Source organism: Myxocyprinus asiaticus, chromosome 8 (genome assembly GCF_019703515.2).
Source record: "Myxocyprinus asiaticus isolate MX2 ecotype Aquarium Trade chromosome 8, UBuf_Myxa_2, whole genome shotgun sequence".
Lineage (NCBI taxonomy): Eukaryota > Metazoa > Chordata > Actinopteri > Cypriniformes > Catostomidae > Myxocyprinus > Myxocyprinus asiaticus.
The window spans coordinates 37981-62659 of NC_059351.1; the positions used below are offsets into that span (position 1 = coordinate 37981).

Consider the following 24679-nt stretch of genomic DNA (forward strand, 5'->3'; position numbering starts at 1 on the left):
GTTTGTTAATGTTCATTGTTCTGCTAAATAAATAAATAAATTGGTATTTTGTTCAAAAGAAGCTCAAATCCCAGGACAAGTTTTACCCCAATACAGTTAACAAATAACTTCACTTACCAATTAATAAAATGTTACTACATTTGAATTATCATTTAGTCTATTAACTTAGTCTCATACGTTATAATTGTTTTTATAATAATGCAAAATACATTATTTTCATAATTCGAAACTAAAGCCATTTAGTCTTACCATTTAGTGAACAGTATCGCGAAAAAACGACAATATAGCGTTGATAAATAGTATTGCTACAAAATTAAATATGTTGTCAAAGTTCCCGTTATAGAAGCATATAGGATGTGCACTTCCTGTTTTTGACCAGCAGATAGCAGTAAATTATAGCGTGTACAGAAGCTTCGAGTAATAAGTAATTTCAGTACATTTAATGAAAGCCCCTTTAACCCCATTGCTTAAGGAAGCTTCATTTTACAGTCACTTGGGCTATCTAAAAAATACTGTGAGCTGATCTTTCAAAAAACGAAGCATATCAAAATTAGGAAACTGAGCTAAATAGTAAGTAGCCTTAGTTTTACTGGTATAAAATTAAGTTTGATGTTTAGACATAAATACGCGTATGCATTTTGCAAACAGTAACTCTTTTGCGTCATGCCTGTCTACGGAAACTTCTGCGGCCAAACCGACATCATCTCTGAGTTTGTGCGCACATCTCTATTCCTGTCCGGAGTGCAACGGGTTAAGAAGCGGGGGTCCAGATTCCTCCTCTCATGATCGCCATGATGAACAAATGAACTCTCGGGGAATGAAATTCAAATTTCACAAAGGAGAAAAAGTCCTCTGTTTTGAACCTGACCCATCTAAGGCCAGAGTGCTCTACGATGCAAAGGTAAATTACAGCCAGATTATACTGCTACACTTTTGTTCTTTACACTCTCTGTGGTGTGTTGCGGACAGTAAATGTTGTCTGCACACATGCATGAATGGGATTATTTGTGATGTTTATTATTAAAGTCTAGTTATGGCGCGGTCGTTAATCTGGAATGGATTGCGGCTCCAGTTCTTAAAGATAATAATCAACTTAAATAACCTGTGCACACAATTAGCTAAATAAGTGTGTTTTAAGTGAGAATTATAACATTAAAAGTCCATGGCCTTATTTTGTGGTAAGGAAACATGAAAAGTTATAAGACGGTAGCGCGCTAAAGTTACGAGCTGCATCCGCCCTGTATGAGGCCTTCTCATCTTTAAACAAGATATTTCGATTAAAGAGACGATACATGTATCAGGAGCAATGAAACACTCTCAAGAGTTATGTTATTTGCCCTCTAAATGCATAGAGTTACATTTATACTGAACGAATACGATTTAATATTCATGGGATAATATAGGAAGCGATCGCATCAATTTAGCTTGTGTGCGTTTCTTAACAACTTTTAGTTGAGCTGCTGTGACGTATCCTGAATTAAAGCACTAAATTAACAGTATCAGAGATATACAGAAGTAATTGTTTTTTAAATAAAAACGCGTGTTCACAGTTAAAGTGAGCTAACTTAAGCCAGAGTCGTGACGTCATCATTAAGGGACACTGGGGGACGAGGAATGATCTCAGCTAATCAGTGTTTTGTTGAATTCACGCGTTTTTTTCATGACGAGGCTTAAAGTTATGTTACTTTAAAGATCTGTATTCTGCGTTTCAGGTTGTTGACATTGAGGTAGTCAAAGATGACCAGGGAAAAAGGGTCCCAAAATATCTGATTCATTTCAATGGTTGGAACAGAAGGTAAGAGGGAAACTATATATGTAGATAAAAATCGGTAGTTATTTCACATTATTTCATTTTTATTGTTGTATTATTTTGTTAATTGATATTGATGTTTACCGGATGGTACAATGTTGTTGAGCTTGAAACATTGCTTTAGTTAAACCAATGAAGATGCTAAAGTTAGCCATATTGTCTGTAGATAGAAGCTGAATCATGACTGTTTACTGGAGCAGTGCCGTGCTGTTTATTGGAGCAGTGCCGCGCTCCGCGCTGTTGACTGGAGCAGTGCCGCGCTGTTGACTGGAGCAGTGCCGCGCTGTTTACTGGAGCAGTGCCGCGCTGTTTATTGGAGCAGTGCCGCGCTCCGCGCTGTTGACTGGAGCATTGCCGCGCTCCGCGCTGTTGACTGGAGCAGTGCCGCGCTGTTGACTGGAGCATTGCCGCGCTCCGCGCCGTTGACTGGAGCATTGCCGCGCCGTTGACTGGAGCATTGCCGCGCCGTTGACTGGAGCAGTGCCGCGCTCCGCGCTGTTGACTGGAGCAGTGCCGCGCTGTTGACTGGAGCAGTGCCGCGCTGTTGACTGGAGCATTGCCGCGCTCCGCGCTGTTGACTGGAGCAGTGCCGCGCTGTTGACTGGAGCATTGCCGCGCTGTTGACTGGAGCAGTGCCGCGCTGTTGACTGGAGCAGTGCCGCGCTGTTTACTGGAGCAGTGCCGCGCTGTTTATTGGAGCAGTGCCGCGCTCCGCGCTGTTGACTGGAGCATTGCCGCGCTCCGCGCTGTTGACTGGAGCAGTGCCGCGCTGTTGACTGGAGCATTGCCGCGCTCCGCGCCGTTGACTGGAGCATTGCCGCGCCGTTGACTGGAGCATTGCCGCGCCGTTGACTGGAGCAGTGCCGCGCTCCGCGCTGTTGACTGGAGCAGTGCCGCGCTGTTGACTGGAGCAGTGCCGCGCTGTTGACTGGAGCATTGCCGCGCTCCGCGCTGTTGACTGGAGCAGTGCCGCGCTGTTGACTGGAGCATTGCCGCGCTCCGCGCTGTTGACTGGAGCAGTGCCGCGCTGTTGACTGGAGCAGTGCCGCGCTGTTTACTGGAGCATTGCCGCGCAGTTGACTGGAGCAGTGCTGCGCTCCGCACTGTTGACTGGAGCAGTGCCGCGCTGTTTATTGGAGCAGTGCCGCGCTCCACGCTGTTGACTGGAGCAGTGCCGCGCTGTTGACTGGAGCAGTGCCGCGCTGTTGACTGGAGCAGTGCCGCGCTGTTGACTGGAGCAGTGCCGCGCTGTTGACTGGAGCATTGCCGCGCTGTTGACTGGAGCATTGCCGCGCCGTTTACTGGAGCATTGCCGCGCCGTTGACTGGAGCAGTGCCGCGCTCCGCGCTGTTTACTGGAGCAGTGCCGCGCTCCGCGCTGTTGACTGGAGAAGTGCCGCGCTCCGCGCTGTTGACTGGAGCATTGCCGCGCTGTTGACTGGAGCAGTGCCGCGCTCCGCGCTGTTTACTGGAGCAGTGCCGCGCTGTTGACTGGAGCAGTGCCGCGCTGTTGACTGGAGCATTGCCGCGCTGTTGACTGGAGCATTGCCGCGCTCCGCGCTGTTGACTGGAGCAGTGCCACGCTGTTGACTGGAGCAGTGCCGCGCAGTTGACTGGAGCAGTGCCGCGCTCCGCGCTGTTGACTGGAGCAGTGCCGCGCTCCGCGCTGTTGACTGGAGCAGTGCCGCGCTCCGCGCTGTTGACTGGAGCAGTGCCGCGCTGATGACCGGAGCAGTGCCGCGCTCCGCGCTGAGCTTGAAACATTGCTTTAGTTAAACCAATGAAGATGCTAAAGTTAGCCATATTGTCTGTAGATAGAAGCTGAATCATGACTGTTTACTGGAGCAGTGCCGTGCTGTTTATTGGAGCAGTGCCGCGCTCCGCGCTGTTGACTGGAGCATTGCCGCGCTGTTGACTGGAGCAGTGCCGCGCTGTTGACTGGAGCAGTGCCGCGCTGTTTACTGGAGCAGTGCCGCGCTGTTTATTGGAGCAGTGCCGCGCTCCGCGCTGTTGACTGGAGCAGTGCCGCGCTGTTTACTGGAGCATTGCCGCGCTGTTGACTGGAGCATTGCCGCGCTCCGCGCTGTTGACTGGAGCATTGCCGCGCTGTTGACTGGAGCAGTGCCGCGCTGTTTACTGGAGCATTGCCGCGCTGTTGACTGGAGCATTGCCGCGCTCCGCGCCGTTGACTGGAGCATTGCCGCGCCGTTGACTGGAGCATTGCCGCGCCGTTGACTGGAGCAGTGCCGCGCTCCGCGCTGTTGACTGGAGCATTGCCGCGCTGTTGACTGGAGCATTGCCGCGCCGTTTACTGGAGCATTGCCGCGCCGTTGACTGGAGCAGTGCCGCGCTCCGCGCTGTTTACTGGAGCAGTGCCGCGCTCCGCGCTGTTTACTGGAGCAGTGCCGCGCTCCGCGCTGTTGACTGGAGCAGTGCCGCGCTCCGCGCTGTTGACTGGAGCATTGCCGCGCTGTTGACTGGAGCAGTGCCGCGCTCCGCGCTGTTTACTGGAGCAGTGCCGCGCTGTTGACTGGAGCAGTGCCGCGCTGTTGACTGGAGCAGTGCCGCGCTGTTGACTGGAGCATTGCCGCGCTCCGCGCTGTTGACTGGAGCAGTGCCGCGCTGTTGACTGGAGCAGTGCCGCGCAGTTGACTGGAGCAGTGCCGCGCTCCGCGCTGTTGACTGGAGCAGTGCCGCGCTCCGCGCTGTTGACTGGAGCAGTGCCGCGCTCCGCGCTGTTGACTGGAGCAGTGCCGCGCTGATGACCGGAGCAGTGCCGCGCTCCGCGCTGATGACCGGAGCAGTGCCGCGCTCCGCGCTGTTGACTGGAGCAGTGCCGCGCTGTTGACTGGAGCAGTGCCGCGCTCCTGCGCTGATGACTGGAGCAGTGCCGCGCTGTTGACTGGAGCAGTGCCGCGCTCCTGCGCTGTTGACTGGAGTAATGTTATGCTGTTTACTTAAGTAATGTTGTGTTGTTTTGCAGTTGGGATCGCTGGGCTGCAGAGGATCATGTGCTCAGAGATACTGAAGAAACTCGGAATTTACAACGTAAACTGGCACGCAAAGCTTTGGCTCGCATGTGAGTTTAATTGAGCTGCTGTTTGATCATTATTGTCAGTCTTGTAGATTTTTTTTTTTTTTTTTTTTGGTCTACAAATTATAAATTGAATACACTGAAATGACTTTTGCAAGAATAATAATAACAGTAACTAATGTTAAATTTGATATGCTGCCATTGAAAATAAAAAGGAAATATGGCTTTAGTAGCTGAGGTGAGTTGAGTTGAGTGAGGTCATGTTTTGTGGCTGGAATAAACCTGCAAAATTGGCTAGGGAGATGCCGCCTTAACTTGACGAAACGTGGAATTTTTGTTCTACAACATAAATTACACACAGTCATACCTCAAACCTGAATTTGCGATACGTCAACGTATCGTCAAGTAATATTTACCACAGGCCTTATTTTACTCATTAGTTGAAAACCCCCATTGTAATACCCCACAGGAAATTCCCGAGGGAACCCATGGCGAATTAGTCTTCCGGGTTCGCCTGCAAATTGACTTCACAGCTGAAAAGCTCTATCCACTTTATTTTGCAATGCAGATGTAAGCAAGCGGATGCGTTTCCTGCAAGTGTGACAGAGTTCTACTGTCATTGACCACAATGGAAATAACAAAAAGGATAATAAGACCAGAATTTAGTGATATGGGTTAATAAACTATTACACAACCACAGGATGTACAGCAGAATAATGCCCTAATGTCAGATACTTTTCTAACGTCAGCATTTATAGTAAAAGAGTACCTGTAAGTATTCACTTGTTGCTGTGTGTTGGCATTGAAAAAAATCTGCTTCTACTTTACCGAGAGCGTGACAGTGCCGTTTTTTTAATGTCTCCATGTCAACCTCCATTCATATTTATCTGCAAAACCTCAGATGTTGCCTTTATTTATTTCAAAAGGCGATCAGCGCCTGATCTCTCATTCATTCTGCCTGTGCAACAGTGTGTGATGAAACGATGGGAAAATGTGATAAACTGTAAATCTTAAAATGTGTTTATGAAAATAATAATTAATGATAATAGTATGATGACATATATTGCCAGCCTACAATATAAAGCAACATAATGTAGTATTTTTTTATCGCTAAAATAGCTGGCGGTGGCTTAAACTGGAAGAGGTCCATATTCAAGGTGAATAATGGCGTTGCCCTAGTCACGCTGAAAAATAAGGTTGATACCGTTCCTTATGATGTTTTGTTCTTGAAATAAAGGCTTTGCTTCACCCCAGATGACCTCCGTGAAGTTGGCACCCCCATATAATTAAATCATTACCAAAACAATACCATTAGTTTATGCTGCGTATGTTCTGATTTGTGCCGCAAAAATGAACACTGGCGGTGGTTCGGTGTTTCAGACATTAGACTTTTTTTTTTTTTTTGGTTCTGTAACGTCTCTTTGCACCTCATGTCGTCCATATCACTTCAAACCAGTGCCGTCGATTTGTGCCATTAAAAGAAACATAATGTTTTCCTTTCTTCGTATTTAACAAGCTAGCTTTTGGTAGCTGTGAAATCATGCAGACTACACTCCATATCAATCACTCTTACATGTTTCCATCATTTGTGCTCGCTTGGTGCTGGTTTGTGCCGTGTTTGGTGTCATTGAAACCATTATTTTTGGCAAAGACATAATCTTTCACCCCATCAAACTCTAAATGCAACAACAAAAATTGTCTGTGCTGCAAACGTTTGTTTGTAGGCTTTTGTTTTAAATTTGGGAGTGGAAAGACAGGAATCGTGATATGATTTAATGTGATTATCAAACTTCAAAAGAATATGATTTAATTAAATAAATGCAAGCGCTGCATCCCTCAGAGTGAAAACTAGGTGTGTAACGATTCATCCATCTGCATCGATCCAATAACCAACGATCCAGTGTTATCAATACAACATGTAAATATCAATATAGACATTTTTTTTTTAAGATTTACCTTTTTTTTTAATACTTTCATGTCAGCCACATCCGTACGCATTTCCGTCAGGCGATGAAGCAAACTTATTACATTCATTTGACTTTGAGCGTTAAATATGGTTTTCATGTGGGACATGGATGTGCGCGGGGTCTTTGAAGCCAAATTGTGCTCTGCTATCCGTCTCCAAGCTCCAGACCAGTTGCAGGATCAGTGCGTGCTTCATCCGGGTTCTCCTTAAAATGTGAGCTCTCGTGACAAACACAGAGCGGCTCACATGCGCGATTAATTCAGGCTTTTATCGATATCATTGCTCATGCGACCCATTTGAATTTTACATGAGAATTTGCTATTTTAAAGTACCATAGAGCAGTTCAACCATCATGTGAAACATCTTGACAACGCCGACATTCTGAACAGCACTAATGGTGGAAAGAGAAACACATGCTCAGCACTAGCATCGGTTATAAGACTTTACACATTATACATCAACACCCTTACTAACATTTATCACACTTAACTGTAACGGAAATTTTCATTACAACTGTGGAAGTTGTAGCCAAGAAAACCGCTGATAGCACGGATAGTTGGAAACAAGTCATGGGTATTAAGTACTTTGAATTGGATTAAACTGAAAAATAAGCTGTAATCAAATGATTGATGATCACTTGTGTGTGATGTTATTTTTATATTATTATCTGTATAATTTGTTTCAACATCTGAAGTACCTTATTATGTGGTGGATGTCCCAATGTGGATACTATATTTGCACTTTTCAGAGAGCTCAATAAAATATTCAAATTATATTTTGGTTGCATTTTGAGAGCAAAACAAAATTAATTGATTGTGTAAAATAGGCACATAATATCTGAATATCGATCGCAGGACCCTGAATCGAATCAAATAGAAATCGTATCGCGGCAGACTTTGAAGTATCTGCAAATATCGGATCGCATGCCAAGAAAATCGATATAAGATCGTATCATGATAAAACGTCTGATTTACACCCCTAGTGAAAACGTGGCATTGTTGTATTTTCTCCAAGCTTGTGAGTGTTTTCAGCTGTTGCAGAACAGTTCACAATCATTAAGCCATATCGGGAATGTATGAAAAGCGATCACTAAAGATCAACTGTTCATGATGAAATATGACAATGTTTACTTTTAATTGTTTATACTGTAATACGGTAGAGATCATTGAAGGAGTGCACATTTTATATCCCTTATTTGTTTGAATGAGCAGCTGGAAGCATTGAAGCGCAAACATTTCAAAATAAGAGTCCCTGGTGTACTTCAAAGTTAAAGTGCCTTTAAAGATAAAAGTTCCACGCTATGATTCAAATCTATTGTTCTCATCAAGCGGACTTTCATAATTACAGTCATTAGCTCTGCCCGACAGGAAGTCTGCCATTTTTTTGTTTTTGTTTAAAATTGCAGGTTCTGAACTTTTAAATACTCCTAGGGGATTTATGTGACTGTAACCAAATTCTTGATACCTTAAATAGGGTTGTCATGACAACGGATCAAATTACATGATGTTGTAGTGTATTCGGGTGTATTTGACACCCTCAGCCATATGTTTAATCATGTTTATGATATGAATTTGGCTATGGTGGGTCACGGTCATAGGGCCTCCAGCTGGCACCAATAGATGTGACACTTTGAATAGACTGAAAAAACAACAACTCTCATATTCACCCCTGTCACATCACATTTACTCAGACTACTGTCAAATTTAATAAGGTAAAGGGATTCTTGATATTGTACATGATATTATCATAGCCACAAATCAAATATCAGTATTCTTTTTTTGGACTGTTCAAGGGTATTCCCTATAACCCTAACCCTATGAGTTACACATACTCGTGTGATTTTCTAATCATCCAATCAGGTGGCAGCAGTGCAATGCATAAAATCATGCAGATACGGGTCAGGAGCTTCAGTTCATGTTCACATCAACCATCAGAATGGGGAAGAAATGTAATCTCAGTGATTTGGAGCGTGGCATGATTGTTGGTGTCAGATGGGCTGGTTTGAGTATTTCTGGGATTTTCACACACAACAGTCTCTAGAATTTACTCAGAATGGTGCCAAAAACAAAAAACGGCAGTTCTGTGGACGGAAACACCTTGTTAATGACAAAGGTCAACAGAGAATGGCCAGACTGATTCAAACTGACAAGCAGGTGACAGTAACCCAAATAACCACACGTTACAACAGTTCTATGCAGAAAAGCATTTCTGAGCATACAACACGTCGGACATTGAGGTGGATGGGCTACAACAGCAGAAGACCCCCTCCGGGTACCACTACTGTCAGCTTAGAACAGGAAACTGATGCTGCAGTGGGCACAGGCTCACCAAAACTGGACAGTTAATTACTGGGAAAAACATCGCCTGGTCTGACAAATCTGGATTTCTGGAGGTACACAAATAATAGACCCACTGCAGCCTCAGTTTTTTGTTCTTGGCTGACAGAAGTGGAATCCCTTTATAACAACGCATTAAGAAACATTCCCTGCTGTATTACTTTGCCCTTTGTAAATCTGATTTGTTCATAAGAGAAATGATAAGAGAGAGGCTACTTGGTTCAGCACCGTACAACAACACAACAATGTTCACGCACTGTTCTCAGGGGCTGTTCACACCGAGCATGTTTTTTGTCCGTCCACGTTTTTCAAATTGTTTTTCAATGTAAACATGCACTAGACAGACATCTTTGATGGCTTGCTAGTGTTTTTAGATGCCATGTCAAGTTAAAAAGAACCTAAACTGTTAAAAGTTTGTCTCGAGACACCTACGTTTCAATGTAATCTACATGTGAATGGCACCTAACATGTTTTCAAACATTGCACTGAAATTTCAAACAAATATTTTTTAACTTTAGTAACCAAGTAGGCCTATGAAATAGCAGAAACGCCGTCAATGCGTGTCGCGCCAGCTTCTAGCAAAATTAAAAAGAATAAAAGCAAGTTCAGAGCTGAATACTGTGGCTGTTTACTTGCGGAAAAACTGCTGTATAATTGGCATATATAAACATGTACAACTTTCAGCAATGTCACATATGTCCTATAAACAAACCATAATTTGCAGCACAGACAATTTTTGTTGTTGCATTTAGAGTTTGATGAGGTGAAAGATTAAGTCTTTGCCAAAAATAAAGGTTTCAATGACACCAAACACGGCACAAACCAGCACCAAGCGAGCACAAACGATGGAAACATGTAAGAGTGATTGATATGGAGTGTAGTCTGCATGATTTCACAGCTACCAAAAGCTAGCTTGTTAAATACAAAGAAAGGAAAACATTATGATGTTTCTTTTAACAGCACAAATCGAGCACAAACGAACGGCACTGGTTTGGAGCGATATGGATGACACTGGGTGGAAAAAGATGTCACAGCCCCAAAAAATTATGTCTAATATTTCAAACACCAAACCTGCCAAATGTTCATTTTTGCGGTACAAACTAATAGTATAGTTTTGGTAATGATTTTATTATATGGGATGACAATGTCATGGAGGTCCCCAGATGGATTACATTTATCAGAAACCATACCTTAAACATTAGTAATGCAGCAAGCTATTATTAGTTTTTGAAATAACTTTTATAATTGTATTTATTTAAAAATTTGAATTTTACTTACTTGATGTCAGAAAAGCTCAATATTCAGCAGTAAATAAAAAAAATAAAAAAAATAGATAAAAAACACAGTCCTTGAGAAATTATTCTTATGTGCTAATTTGGTGCTCAAAAACATTTAATTTTGATTGAACAGTTGGGCTACTTAAGTATGGACACTGCAGTAACACTTTAAAATAAGGTTACATTTGTTAACAACATACTGTATACAGAATAGTTAACATCTGCTTACAATGAACAATACATTTAGAGCATTTGGTTAATTTTAATTTCAACATATACGAACACATTTTTAAAATGTTAATGTTAGTTAATGCACTACTGACGGATGAAGCTATAGTAAACATGTCACATGCAGTGCAAGTAGCGATAACGTGCTGATTGCATGATTTCACGCAGTTGTTTGTTGTATAAGGTGTTGTGGTTCCTGAGCAGCAGGGGTTTGAGATCGATGCAACAAGCTGTGTTAAAAACGCAGAGGTAAAGCAGATGCATGCAGTAAAATAGCAGAGATTAAAGATTAAAATGGTGAAAATAGAAAATGCTAAGCAGGGTAGCAACCTGAGCAACCCACCAGCAGAAACGGGAAGTGAACAGGAAGAATAAACTGACTGCTAAAATTCCTAAGGTGTCATTGCTGCAAGTGGAGGATTCTTGGATTAACAAGGTTTGAGGAATAAAACGTTTAAATTAAGTTTAAATAGTAATTGTAATTCTTTTTTTTAATAATAAATGTCTTGCTGAAGGTCTTTTTTTGTTTTGTTTTTTTTGGCAGGAGGAAAAAGGGATGGAGGAAGCGACGTTGTCGTTTGCTAGGTGTTAACTTATTCTTAAAGACCCTCCCTGAAGAGGAAGAGGAGGAGAGTGATGATGCTTGTAAGTATTTGATGTTTACTAAAAGTTGTTTTCATAAGTACCGCGGCAGTTTTTCCTGCTTTTTCTCAATCTCACATTTGGTGTTTTATTAGCGCTAAAAATGCTTCTCATCTGAAACGCGTATTTGCGACTTGAAGCCTGGTTTATGCAAGAGTGGAACGTCATGCATGCTCCACAGATAGGATAGTGCACGACTGAATCACTTGTGCAAGTCAAGCCTCTATCACGATGTAGACCACAAAACTTATCCAACCCATTAAATGTCTGAGAAGTCTAGATTAATGTGCTATAGAGAAAGACGAACCTCTCAAATAACTAGACAACCGCACTGACTAGAAAAAGAGCCAACACTGTACCATGTGCCAAACCAAAAGGTTTTTTTTTTTAATTACACATTACCTTTACTAAAATGGATCATGTTTTTACAGTAGGATCAGTATACAGTAACTGGCATTTTGACAATGTTATGTAATGGTTTCATAATCAGGGTTCCCACTCTCCTTAAAAGTCCTTGAAAGTACTTGAATTTCAGACACACATAGCCCTTTCCACCAAAATTGCGATGGTTCTTGTGCCGAGCCTGTGCTTCGCTGGTTCACGGCCGGGACAATCTGGAGCTTATCATAAACCGGCCGCGCTTTTCCACTGACCTGAGAACTGAATGGTGACCTAACGGGTTACTGTCTACGTGGTAATTTCATGTGACTACCTCAAACGTAAACAAACATGGCGTGTCACAGTGTTTGTTTACAGCTTTTACTCCTATTTTTGAGGACATATTTAAACATAAAGAGTAATGCAATCCAACATTATTACATTGCTCAACAAGATTGCCAGAGATGACATCTACGATCAAGAGGACAGGACGTAATTACATTATTTTGTATGATCTATGGCTTAACTTGCTAAGTTCTGTAAACTGTAACAGTGGAATCATTATTAATATTGGTGTAGCAGGTGGTTATATTTGGATTTTTGCCATAGCATATAATATTATTGATTGAGAATCCCACTGTTTTACTTAACAGATAGCCACGATCTTCCAAACTTAGTGAGTAGCTGGTAAAAAATCCCCTTACAGAACAAAACAATGCACAAAATAAGATGACAACAGTGAAAGAAAAGCTAACAAAGTTGGTAAATATAACAACTGAGATCAGCTGCAGAGGACACCGGTGATTCACTGTTTATCACGAGCATTATTGGCTGAATTCAATGTCCCGGTTAGTTAGCAGGCTGGTCGGTTGGGGCTAATAGATTCAAGGCCAGGAAAGTCTGTGAAAATAGACTTAGGTCCTTGAAAGTGAACAAATCCATATACACTCACCGAGCACTTTATTAGGTACACCTGTACACCTACTCATTCATGCATTTATCTAATCAGCCAATCATGTGGCAGCAGTGCAGTGCATAAAATCATGCAGATACGGGATATGCAGATACTAATCACGTCAAACCTTGAGGCGAATGGGCTACAACAGCAGAAAACCATTTCAGGTTCCACTTCTGTCAGCCAAGAACAGAAAACTGAGGCTGCAGTGGGCCTATTATTTGTGTACCTCAGCAGAAATCCAGATTTGTCAGACCAGGCGATGTTTTTTCAATCGTCTACTGTCTTTTTTTTTTTAAGCCTGTGCACACTGCAGCATCAGTTTCCTGTTCTCAGCTGACAGAAGTGGATCCCAACGTGGTCTTCTGCTGTTGTAGCCCATCCACCTCAAGGTTTGACGTGTTGTGCATTCAGAGATGTTATTCATCTCACTACAGTTGTACAGAGTGGTTATCTGAGTTATCATAGACTTTCTATCAGCTTAAATCAGTCTGGCCATTCTCCTTGATCTCTCTCATCAACAAGGTGTTTCCGTCCACAGAACTGCCGCTCACTGGATGTTTTTTTTTGTTTTTGGCACCATTCTGAGTAAATTCTAGAGACTGTTGTGTGTGAAAATCCCAGAAATACTCAAACCAGCCCATCTGGCACCAACAATCATGCCATGCTCCAAATCACTGAGATCACATTTCTTCCCCATTCTGATGGTTGATGTGAACATTAATGAAGCTCCTGACCCGCATCTGCTTGATTTTATGCATTGCACTGCTGCCACACGATTGGCTGATTAGATAATCGCATTAATGTGTAGGTGTACAGGTGTTCCTAATAAAGTGCTCGGTGAGTGTATAATGCCTTCCAGCTTGGTCGCTTTTTAAAGGTTACATGTGATTTTTATGTACGAGAGTCAGAATAAATCAAAATACTATACAAACAGAATAAGAGAAGCTCAAATATATTGGAAAGTAACTAGTGCCTTCTTTGTATGAAATAATTTTGAGGGAAGAATATATGAAATTGGGCAGGAATTGGCATTAAAATACTATTTAGCCAAAGTGACTTGTCTGACCATGTCCTGATATAACTGAGAATGATACTATGAAAGGATGAGTTTCATGGAGGACAGGTCTAGGCATTTATTCCTAAAAAGTCATATGGGGGACAGTAATATATACAGTATGTGAAAACTAATTTCAGAATCACCCATCAAACCACACATGAAGACACTATTTTAGTGCATTATATAAGATGTTTAACAAATTGTAATTATAATAATATATTTTATAATAATCGGGTTACAATGTAAGTGTTGTTAACAGTGGAATCCAGCAACTATTTACATTTCTAACAAACATATATTTTTTTTTCCTGACATAAACAATGTTTATTTTATTTTTTTAATGCCGTTAAATATAGCAATGAAACAATAAAATGATCAAATGTGCCCATCCGTGAGCATAGATGAGCGCCGGTGCATAACAGCCTTTAACCTGTTAGCCGGATCATGCGTTCCCGCCGGTTTATCGAGTATTCCTCATCAAAATGGCATATATCGTCCTAAAAAAGGACTCCGATCTATCTGAATTGTAATATTTTTGCATATATCCATCAAAAATAGCAGCAAAAACATTATATTTGGTGTCTGATAACAAGTCATGCCCAAACTGCAGTAGCATCCATTATGGATCAGCTTGGCTCAGAGCCGCTCCTCTGGATCTCTCCAAATGAACAAGTGGGTGATATCACTGTTCTAAACTAAACACAGCCAGCCCCTGTAACCATAGAAACTATTGGCTTAGAGGACTTGCCAGTCAAAGCGTGACTAGAGATCCATTGGTTGGATCGATCCAGTGAAATGGCCAATGTGCATTTAGAGACGCCTCTGGTGCCTTTGATCTGGTCTGAATGACAGCTCCGGCTGTGAATCACAGAATGACTTGGGCTGGGCTCTAAATACATGGAAGAGTCCACAGAATAGGGGATGCCTCTGATGATTACAAAAATAGATATTTTATTGAAAATATACAGGATCGATTACGTGATGACGCAATCAAAAGATGATCAGTCGTTTTTTCCCCAATTTTCGCTGTTTTGGATAGAATGATCGAGTGCATTATCATCAGTGGACCCTCACAGTGAAATGTGTGCTGGTTTTCCAACAATCATCGGATCATAACACGATCATTTTAAAGATAAGTACTGTCTCTCACATGTCACGTGTAAAATATCAACTCTTTCAGCATGTTAATCACTGTAATGTATTGATTGCATAATAGATTTTAGAGGATGATATTTTATTATTGAAGCTTTCATATGATACCTAGTTTATGATTATATGTCAAGTTTTTGATATAAATATTACATATAAAAGACACTCCCAAATGGACCATCAGTGAGCTGGTGCCAGTTAAACTAAGCATTTAACTATTTATTTATTTTCAGAGAGAAAGACGGCAGCGCTCGTCAAGCTCGTTCACAAGAATTTTTCCACATTATTATATAGGACTGTTTACGACATACACTGCACAAGATAAAAATGCTTATATTTTCACAGAAATCACGTGTCACTGACCAATCAGAGGTCACTTAATCAATCAGCATTTAACTTTTAACTTGTTAGTTCCCTTCAGAACAGTCTGAAATCGCCCCCATTCCTTGGATATTATAGTGCACAATAGGGTTGCGCTGTACTAACAAAATATTGCAATACCAAAAAAAAAAAATATATATAATTGAAAAGTATTATATTTTCATTTGATTAAAGCTGTACAGTATGTATTTGATTAAACACAATTTGATTATAACATCTAATTAAAACATTTTATGCAGTTCTTTTAGACAAGTAATTTTCTGTGTAATTTCATCAAAAATCTGAAGTTTTTTTATTTGTTGTCTAAGTATCGAGTTCGTATCGATACTGAGGTACCAGGGCTGGTATCGGACTGAAGCCAGAACTTTGGTTTGGAGCAACCCTAGCGCACAATGTGGCATTTACTGTAAAACAAATGAGTGAACGAGTGATTTCATGCGAGGAAATATCTGCCCATCAGTTACATTTATTTAGACTGAGTTCAATTTGTTGTTAAACTATTTAATGGAGAAATAACACATTTTATGGAAATTTAAAAGTAATATAAACCTAATATATCTTAATCAGGGGAGAAAGTAACAACAATTAACTTAATGAACTTTGGTCAAATGGACACAAACAGTTTTATTGACATAGAAAGCCAAACTCGGCAGCATGAACTTTCTTAAATTAAGTGTGCTTTTTTACCTTAAATCTTGCATGTTCCTCCTCTGTTGCCAGCGCTCATGTAATCTGAGTCCGTGTCTGTATCACCTTGGGTATTAATATAGTACTAATAATAGATTTGTTTTTTTAATCGATGCATTAAAATTCCTGGATAATTTTTACACCCCAGATAGGTCCACAAGAAGAACATTCTGCCTGCCATATTAATTTTAAAAGCTTAAAATATATATTTGAAATATAAAAGCTTGAGAAACAATAATCAACAACTTGACAAACAATAAAGATATATTTGGTGTACCAATGTGCGTTTATTGAACTTGGTACTATGTGTTTTTAGCATCTCTTCTAGCTAGTTCATGAAAGAAGGGGTTTGGGTGGCATTCACTCCTTTGATATAGCCATCTTGTGAATTTTAAGTTTCTTTAAAATACAAGACTCCATTTGCTGAAAATCTATATTAAAAGCCAGTTTTGTGGATTTCTTCAATTTAAACTACATTTCACAGAAAGAATTTGAGCAAGATGTACAGGAGGAGAGACTTTAATGCATCACAGATGTCACTTTACTCACATTGTTACCCAGAACAAAACCTGCTCCAAAGCAATGCTTAAGCAACCCACCTTCATGGTACCAAAAACTAATCTTAAAACTAACCTGGTTACCCGTATTAACAGATTTCATGGGATAGACCCCTGCATGCAGGAGAATGATTCTGATGAACTCTTTGTTGCATTTTCACCCTATGGCCTTTTGATATTTTCCACAGCTCTGATTTCATCATCTGATGATTGTGACGAAGACAATTCAGACCCAGAGTCTTTAAAAAGTGAGAGTGACTTTTCTGAGGATTTGGACAAAATGGTAAGAGATGCACCATCTTTGAGCATGATCATATAGACTGGTTTAAAAATTCAAGTAACTGGTGTTGAATCAAGTCTCACGAATCTACAAAACTGGGCCTAACTCTGCATTTTTAAGTCTGACCAGTTGGCAGAACGTTCACTTGCTCTGTCAGGCCAGTGGTGTTGGCACTGTCTTTCATTTATTGCTGTTGTATTATAATGTAGTGGTCACTTTTTTTAATGGCCAATTCTGATATCCAGAGAGCAGGGTGTCTGATTATAATGCCGATATATTACATAATTTAATATAGTAAAAAACACACAAAGTTGCAAAAAACTGCATTTTATTCAGCACTGTATTTACTTAAGGAAAATAAGATTGTATGTTTTAAATGGTAGATAGCAGTTTCTGTTTAGTCATCCAATTTCAGTAATTTATTTACACAAAGAAATTGTTAATATATTAGAAAGAAGGAAATAACTGTACAGCAGGGTTATTATATCTTTGAAAATGTCATTTACTTTTTATTTCAGTTTTGTTGTAGTTAGTTTTAAGGGTGCATAAATAGTTTTAATTTGACAATGTTATTTGATATATTACAACTACATTAGTTAGCATGAACTAACAATGAACAACACTAACGGCTAACCCTAACCCTTTGTTCTTTGTTCATTCATGACATCTAATGCATTTAATTCTGTAATCAGGACCTGATTGTAAAGTTTTATCAATATTATCTGCCATCTGCTTGTGATTACATTTGATCAAAGTTATTTGTCAAATTCACAACAACAGCGTACTGCAGCGCTTGCTGACGTAAATGAAATGTTATAATGTGCCATTGCCGCCATACGTTTAGCTCTGACTCTGACATCCAGTGCCCGAATTGATTCCTGTCTTTTGGGCACAGAATTCATTAACAAAAGATTCTTGATACTTAAAGGACACCTGATCAAACTTTTTCAAATTATCATTTTTTAAATGAACCTTACAAGCAGCACCAAACTACATCAGTGCTGACGGATCTCCTTAAGCCACTAATAAACTAATAATAAATTGATGACACTTTATACTTCCATTTGCCATTAACAAACATATACTGAAGTTATGACTAATTATTAACAGATTAGTGGCTAGTTCATCAACATTTAAATCTATCAAATCAAACATTCATAACTACATTAATGTATTTTCAGGTTTAACTGTCTATTAAGCGTTTTATAATGCAGTAATGCTTAATTAGTTATTCATGAAAGTTAAATGTTAATATATTTTATGACAAACTGCCACAATGAAGCAGTTCTATGTCTGTTTATGCTGTTTTAAAAAAAATAGTTTTTCTATGAAAATCTGCATCAGACCCGTGGTTCCCAACCTTTTTACCTTGAAGCCCCCTTACTTATATCTAAGTGTACACATATAGTATATGACCGCCATGGATGCGTGCTCTCTCCTCGTGCGCACACGAGCAAACACAACTCGCGAGGAGATATCATGGATGGCTGTGAGAAATGCAAAATTATGATTATAATACAATGATTTTTGGGAACGTGCATTGCCACGGATTTAGCATAACCGCGATATACATGATACTTGATACATTTCTAGCGGTTGACATTTGTACTGGTCTATTACACATTGATGCAGAGCCATGCAGCAGCTTGATGGTATCGTTATAAAGCATCAACAAGGTATGCCGTTTAAGAGGTTTTTACAGTCTTGCAGTGCGTGGTTATGATGTTATTGAATTTTCACGACAATAGAAGATCCAAGAAAAAGAAACCCACAAGCACTTGTCCACGCGACAGCCAGCACACCTGCAATAGAAGCAGAATAAATTTGGTGCGCATCATCCTCACGCTGTTGTGCAGACAGGCTATTATTGGTAGAGTGACATTTTATGTTTTTTATTATTATTATGTTTAAGATTTTGCTTATTACGTTGAGTTAGACGAGGACGCTGGCATGCTGTTTACTGTTATCACGCTTTTTATGGATTTACACAATTTTATTTGACTGGCTATTCTTAGAATCTTGTGTGTGACCGTGAGATTAATCCGTCATTATTCAAAACGCTGTCCGTCATTTTGACGCATAAAAAAACAAGCAAGAAACTCTACTTAAACCATCTTCACATGGTATATCTCTCCCTCGATCTCTGCGTGCACATGAAAGAAAGAGAGGGAGGGAGAGGACAGCGCTCACAGCCATGTGAGAGTGCAAAAAACTGAGCTAAATAATAACTATATAAATAACTAATGCACCTCATTTCAAAGTATTTGGTATATGAGGGAAAATGCATTAGGGAGTTTTTATTCTGATGGTAGGCTGCAATAATAAGTTCATAAATTTGGGCGTTAGATCAGCTGTCACTCATGCCGTGTGCCCAAATTATTTCCACATTTGCAAGCAGTAACTTTCACTAGTAAATGTGAGTAAAATTCTCACACTGTAGAACCCTGATTATTGTAAGTAATTCATGAAATTTACCGTATCCTAACTGCGTAAATTAAATGGTATTTGTCATTATTATCTATATATCCCCCTTATGGGATATGAAAAACAGACTTGAGAGATTATTTAAATCAGATCATCCAACAGTTATTAAAAATAAAACAGCTAAAGCCATTTTCTCAATGATTCCATTTAGTTTTTGTTGATAATATAGTGCACGTTTATAGTTTTTTGGTAACCATTTTTAATGATAATTTAATAATAACCTTGGTGCACGACACACATTAGTCCAGGTACCACAGATACCCTCATGAGAACACACATTCCCAGAGCTATCACTAAAAACACCCGTGGGAGCGTGTGTTCTCATGGAGGGAGGGGGTGCGTTGGCAGCACATATGTTTTGTTGACCATTAGTTATCGTTAATATAAATTGTTTATTGTCTGTGTTGTTCATACCGTTTACCGTTTTTACATGTCTTAAATGGCTCCTTCCCATGCAATCAGGCGATTCTTGGCATCCTCGCAGCTTGAGAAACTAAACTAAGTAAATACGGAAGCACTCTCGTTGTGGAATAAGTGGAGCCGGAGCTCTTTAAAGGAAACACCCCAGCGTTACATCTTTAATGCGGTTATCTTTAATGCGTTACATCTTTAATGCGGTTATATTTAATGCGTTACATCTTTAATGCGGTTATCTTTAATGCGTTACATCTTTAATGCATTACATCTTTAATGCGGTTATCTTTAATGCATTACATCTTTAATGCGGTTATCTTTAATGCGTTACATCTTTAATGCGGTTATGTTTAATGCGTAACATCTTTAATGCGGTTATATTTAATGCGTAACATCTTTAATGCGGTTATCTTTAATGCGTTACATCTTTAATGCATTACATCTTTAATGCGGTTATCTTTAATGCGTTACATCTTTAATGCGGTTATGTTTAATGCGTAACATCTTTAATGCGGTTATGTTTAATGCGTAACATCTTTAATGCGGTTATGTTTAATGTGTAACATCTTTAATGCGGTTATATTTAATGCGTAACATCTTTAATGCGGTTATCTTTAATGCATTACATCTTTAATGCGGTTATGTTTAATGCGTTACATCTTTAATGCGTTACATCTTTAATGCGGATATGTTTATTGTGTTACATCTTTAATGCGGTTATGTTTAATGTGTTACATCTTTAATGCGGTTATGTTTAATCCGAAACATCTTTAATGCGGTTATCTTTAATGCGTTACATCTTTAATGCGTAACATCTTTAATGCGGTTATATTTAATGCGTAACATCTTAAATGCGGTTATATTTAATGCGTAACATCTTAAATGCGGTTATATTTCATGCATAACTTTAATGCGGTTATATTTAATGCGTAACTTCTTTAATGCGGTTATATTTAATGCGTAACATCTTTAATGCGGTTATCTTTAATGCATTACATCTTTAATGCGGTTATGTTTAATGCGTTACATCTTTAATGCGTTACATCTTTAATGCGGATATGTTTAATGTGTTACATCTTTAATGCGGTTATGTTTAATGTGTTACATCTTTAATGCGGTTATGTTTAATCTGTAACATCTTTAATGCGGTTATCTTTAATGCATTACATCTTTAATGCGTTACATCTTTAATGCGTAACATCTTTAATGCGGTTATATTTAATGCGTAACATCTTAAATGCGGTTATATTTAATGCGTAACATCTTAAATGCGGTTATATTTAATGCATAACTTTAATGCGGTTATATTTAATGCGTAACTTCTTTAATGCGGTTATATTTAATGCGTAACTTTAATGCGGTTATATTTAATGCGTAACATCTTTAATGCGGTTATATTTAATGCGTAACATCTTTAATGCGGTTATATTTAATGCGTAACATCTTTAATGCGGTTATATTTAATGCGTAACATCTTTAATGTGGTTATATTTAATGCGTTACATCTTTAATGCGGTTATATTTAATGCGTAACACCTTTAATGCGTTACATCTTTAATGCGGTTATATTTAATGCGTAACACCTTTAATGCGGTTATATTTAATGCGTTACAGCTTTAATGCGGTTATATTTAATGCGTTACAGCTTTAATATGGTTATATTTAATGCGTTACATTTTTAATGCGGTTATATTTAATGTGTTACATCTTATTAAAGTTCAAATAATACAGAAGCAGATCATGTAAATAACTACAAACTCTGAAATGGTCATTTCTCTGTGCGGTCAGTGCCTCTTCTATGAGTTGTGTGAATGTCCCGATCTAAGGGGGAGAGATTGAAACTGCACCGGCTGATGCACACTCTGTCACGGGATGCTCATCCCTCGAGCGCACACGCTTAATGCAGCTAGATTATAACATGATGACTCGAGACTTATTGAATCATAATATACACTACCGGTCAAAAGTTTGACTTGACTGAAATGTTTCTCATGATCTTAAAAATCTTTTGATCTGAAGGCGTATGATTAAATGTTTGAAATTAGTTTTGTAGACAAAAATATAATTGTGCCACCATATTAATTTATTTCATTATAAAACTAAAATGTAATAAAAATAAAAAAAAGTTTTTGAAATGCATGACTTGGACCAAATAATAAAGAAAAGCAGCCAATAAGTGCCCAACATAGATGGGAACTCCTTCAATACTGTTTAAAAAGCATCCCAGGGTGATACCTCAAGAAGTTGGTTGAGAAAATGTCAAGAGTACATGTCTGCAAATTCTAGACAAAGGGTGACTACTTTGAAGATGCTCAAATATAACAGTTTTGATTTATTTTGGATTTTGTTTAGTCACAACATAATTCCCATAGTTCTATTGATGTTATTCCATAGTTTTGATGACTTTACTATTATTCTAAAATGTAAAAAAAAAAAAATAATAATTATAATAAAGAATGAGTAAGTGTTTCAAAACTTTTGACCGGTAGTGTGTGTGTTACTGTGTGTTTCTTATCGTGAAGAAAATTGTCAATACACTGCGTTATTAATAAGAGAGAGTTTGTTTTTTTGTGAGTTAAAGATGGATTGAAGTGAACAGAAAGGTGAGAGTCTTCGCCCAATTATACACGGCAACAAAATACATTTTTGATTTGTTTTTGTTTTGGCTTGTTTTCCAATATAAATATCTAAAACTCCTTTAAAACAACGTACATTTACTTTAGCAGCTATACTGCAGAAGAAAGAAATATTATCTGCGAATGTTGAATATAATATTAAAAATACAAATATTTTAAAATATCTAAAAATCCTTTAAAAAAAGATGCATTCACATGAGAAGCAGCATATCAGATATTTAGACTTGCTTTTAGAGAATAGATCTTGAATATAAGTATATTTTGTCTTTACTGCACTCGCACTTATATGCAAAATACACTTCTATTTAAGATATATTCTTTTAAAGCACGTTTTAATATCTCATAAGTTACTTCAAATAAATGTTTCTTGTTTTAAGGATTTTTAGACAATTTTAAATGTAAAACAAGACAAAAACACTTGATGAGGTTTTTTTGCAGTGAATTTCTTTACTGAATTAAAGTATTTTTTCCCTTTAATTCAGTGAATGTCATTTAGAGGTATTTTTAAAAGATGATTTTGTCCTCTTTATTGTTAGTAAACACGTTTAAGTCGGGGCACAAGCTGAATAATCGGTTAAGAAACTGATTAATCGGTGTAATAATCGACCAAATAGTTGAATAACCATTCTAATAATCTTTAGATTAATCGATTGTCAAAATAACCATTAGTTGCAGCCCTAAATGCCATCATTTTTCAGCAAGAGTGTTTATGGGTATAGCTGTCATTATAGCGATGTAATTTCCAGCTATTGTTACAAATTAAAAGGTAGTGAAAATAACGTTAAGAAAACATAACTTTAATAAAAATAAATAAAAATAGTTTCCCTTGCATATAAAAATACATAGCAAAAAAAATATATATATATATATTATTATTTATTTTTGGCTTGGGACAGTGCATATATTGGCAGGGCAAGATAAAATCTGACCTACTGATGCAACTGGGCCAGCAGAAACACTCCTTACTGGTATGCTCAGCATGACTTGGAAGAAGAAATGACAAATATTCTCTGAAAAATACCCTTAATTCTGTGTTTTTCCAAAGAGGGAAGAGCAGGAAGCTAATGCCAAAAGAGAGATTGAAGATAAGATCATCACTATAAACATTGACATCCCTGATGTTCTCAAGAAGAAGCTGGAGAACGACTGTTACTACATTAACAAAAGAAAAAAGGTACTGAATGCTTCATTTCATTCTTGTCCTTTTGTTTAAAGATTGATCTAATGCTGTCTTTAATTGTAAATTAAGATGACAGAAGTAGAAGCATCACAGCATCCCTCTTGCTCCTCCTGTATCTTCATAGTTCTTCAGTCATTTGATTGTTTGGTAGCAATACACAGTGGGGCCCAAAAGTCTGAAACCACATTGAAAATCTGAAACCACATTGAAAATCTGGGATTCTGTGCTATTTCTAGGTCACTTGTCAAATAAGCAAGTTTGTAAAATGACCATGTTAACTCTTTGTATGGAGGGTCTGATTTCATTGCTTCAATTGGAAACCACAGAATGTTCAAATCAAATCACTTTTATTGAACAACATGGATGATCACGTTTTGCAGAACCTTGTGGAGTTCATGTCAGCTTCAGTGTCTGCTCAGCTCGGTTTTTCAATTAAACTTTTCACTCAAGTTATGATAATAATATAATATCTTGTTGAACTTTCTTAAAAATGCAAAACAAAAAGCTTTTTGTGAAGGGAACCGTATCTAACCAAAATGGCTTTTTCAATATGTTCTGTTGCCATCAGCTGGTGAAGCTTCCATGCCAGATGAATATAGTAAATATTCTGGAATCCTATGTGAAGCACTTCACTATCAATGCAGCTTTCTCAGCTAATGAGCGCTACCGGCACCCTCAGAGCTCCACACAGACCAGTATGAGTCCACATTATGTGCCACCTGAGAAGAAGTATGTTGCAGCTTAAGTCATCATGTTTTATGTGATCAGAAACAAGTATACTTGGAATTTGCCATACATTTCTTATATACTCTGATCTTGATGCTGAGAGGGCTTTCTTTGTTTTCCAACAAAAGTGAAGAGCTCTGTAAAGAGATGGTGGATGGTTTGAGGATCATATTTGATTTCACCCTTCCGCTGATCCTCCTGTACCCAAACGAACAAGCTCAATTTAAGAAAGTCAGCTCCTCCAAGTTCTTCCTGCCAATCACTGACAATGCAGTTTGCTCCAGTAGGTAAGACATCAGTTGGGTTTGGAATTTCTAAACATTAAATTGAAAATTGAATGTTTATTTTAAAGCTGCACTATGTGAGATTTGTTTGGTCAGTTTTCCAAAGTTTTCATTTTTTGGTGAGTACATAAAACATCCGTGTTCAAAACGTTGTCCTTTAAACCCCTGGTTCACTACGGGAAGCCCAAAATAATAAAACATTTTTAGAGCTGCGCA

General features: G+C 38.8%; 1 protein-coding gene across 1 annotated transcript in view; it reads left to right on the plus strand.

Annotated features, from left to right (window-relative positions):
• The first annotated feature begins 435 nt into the window (after nt 1–435).
• Nucleotides 436–24679, plus strand: part of LOC127445169 (male-specific lethal 3 homolog) — a 52359-nt gene continuing 28115 nt past the window's right edge. The window contains exons 1-8 of the mRNA XM_051705039.1: nt 436–901; nt 1713–1795; nt 4793–4888; nt 11195–11295; nt 16648–16742; nt 23319–23447; nt 24022–24182; nt 24308–24466. Coding sequence (XP_051560999.1) covers nt 632–901; nt 1713–1795; nt 4793–4888; nt 11195–11295; nt 16648–16742; nt 23319–23447; nt 24022–24182; nt 24308–24466 — 1094 coding nt within the window. The 5' untranslated portion in view covers nt 436–631. The remainder of the gene's footprint in view (nt 902–1712; nt 1796–4792; nt 4889–11194; nt 11296–16647; nt 16743–23318; nt 23448–24021; nt 24183–24307; nt 24467–24679) is intronic.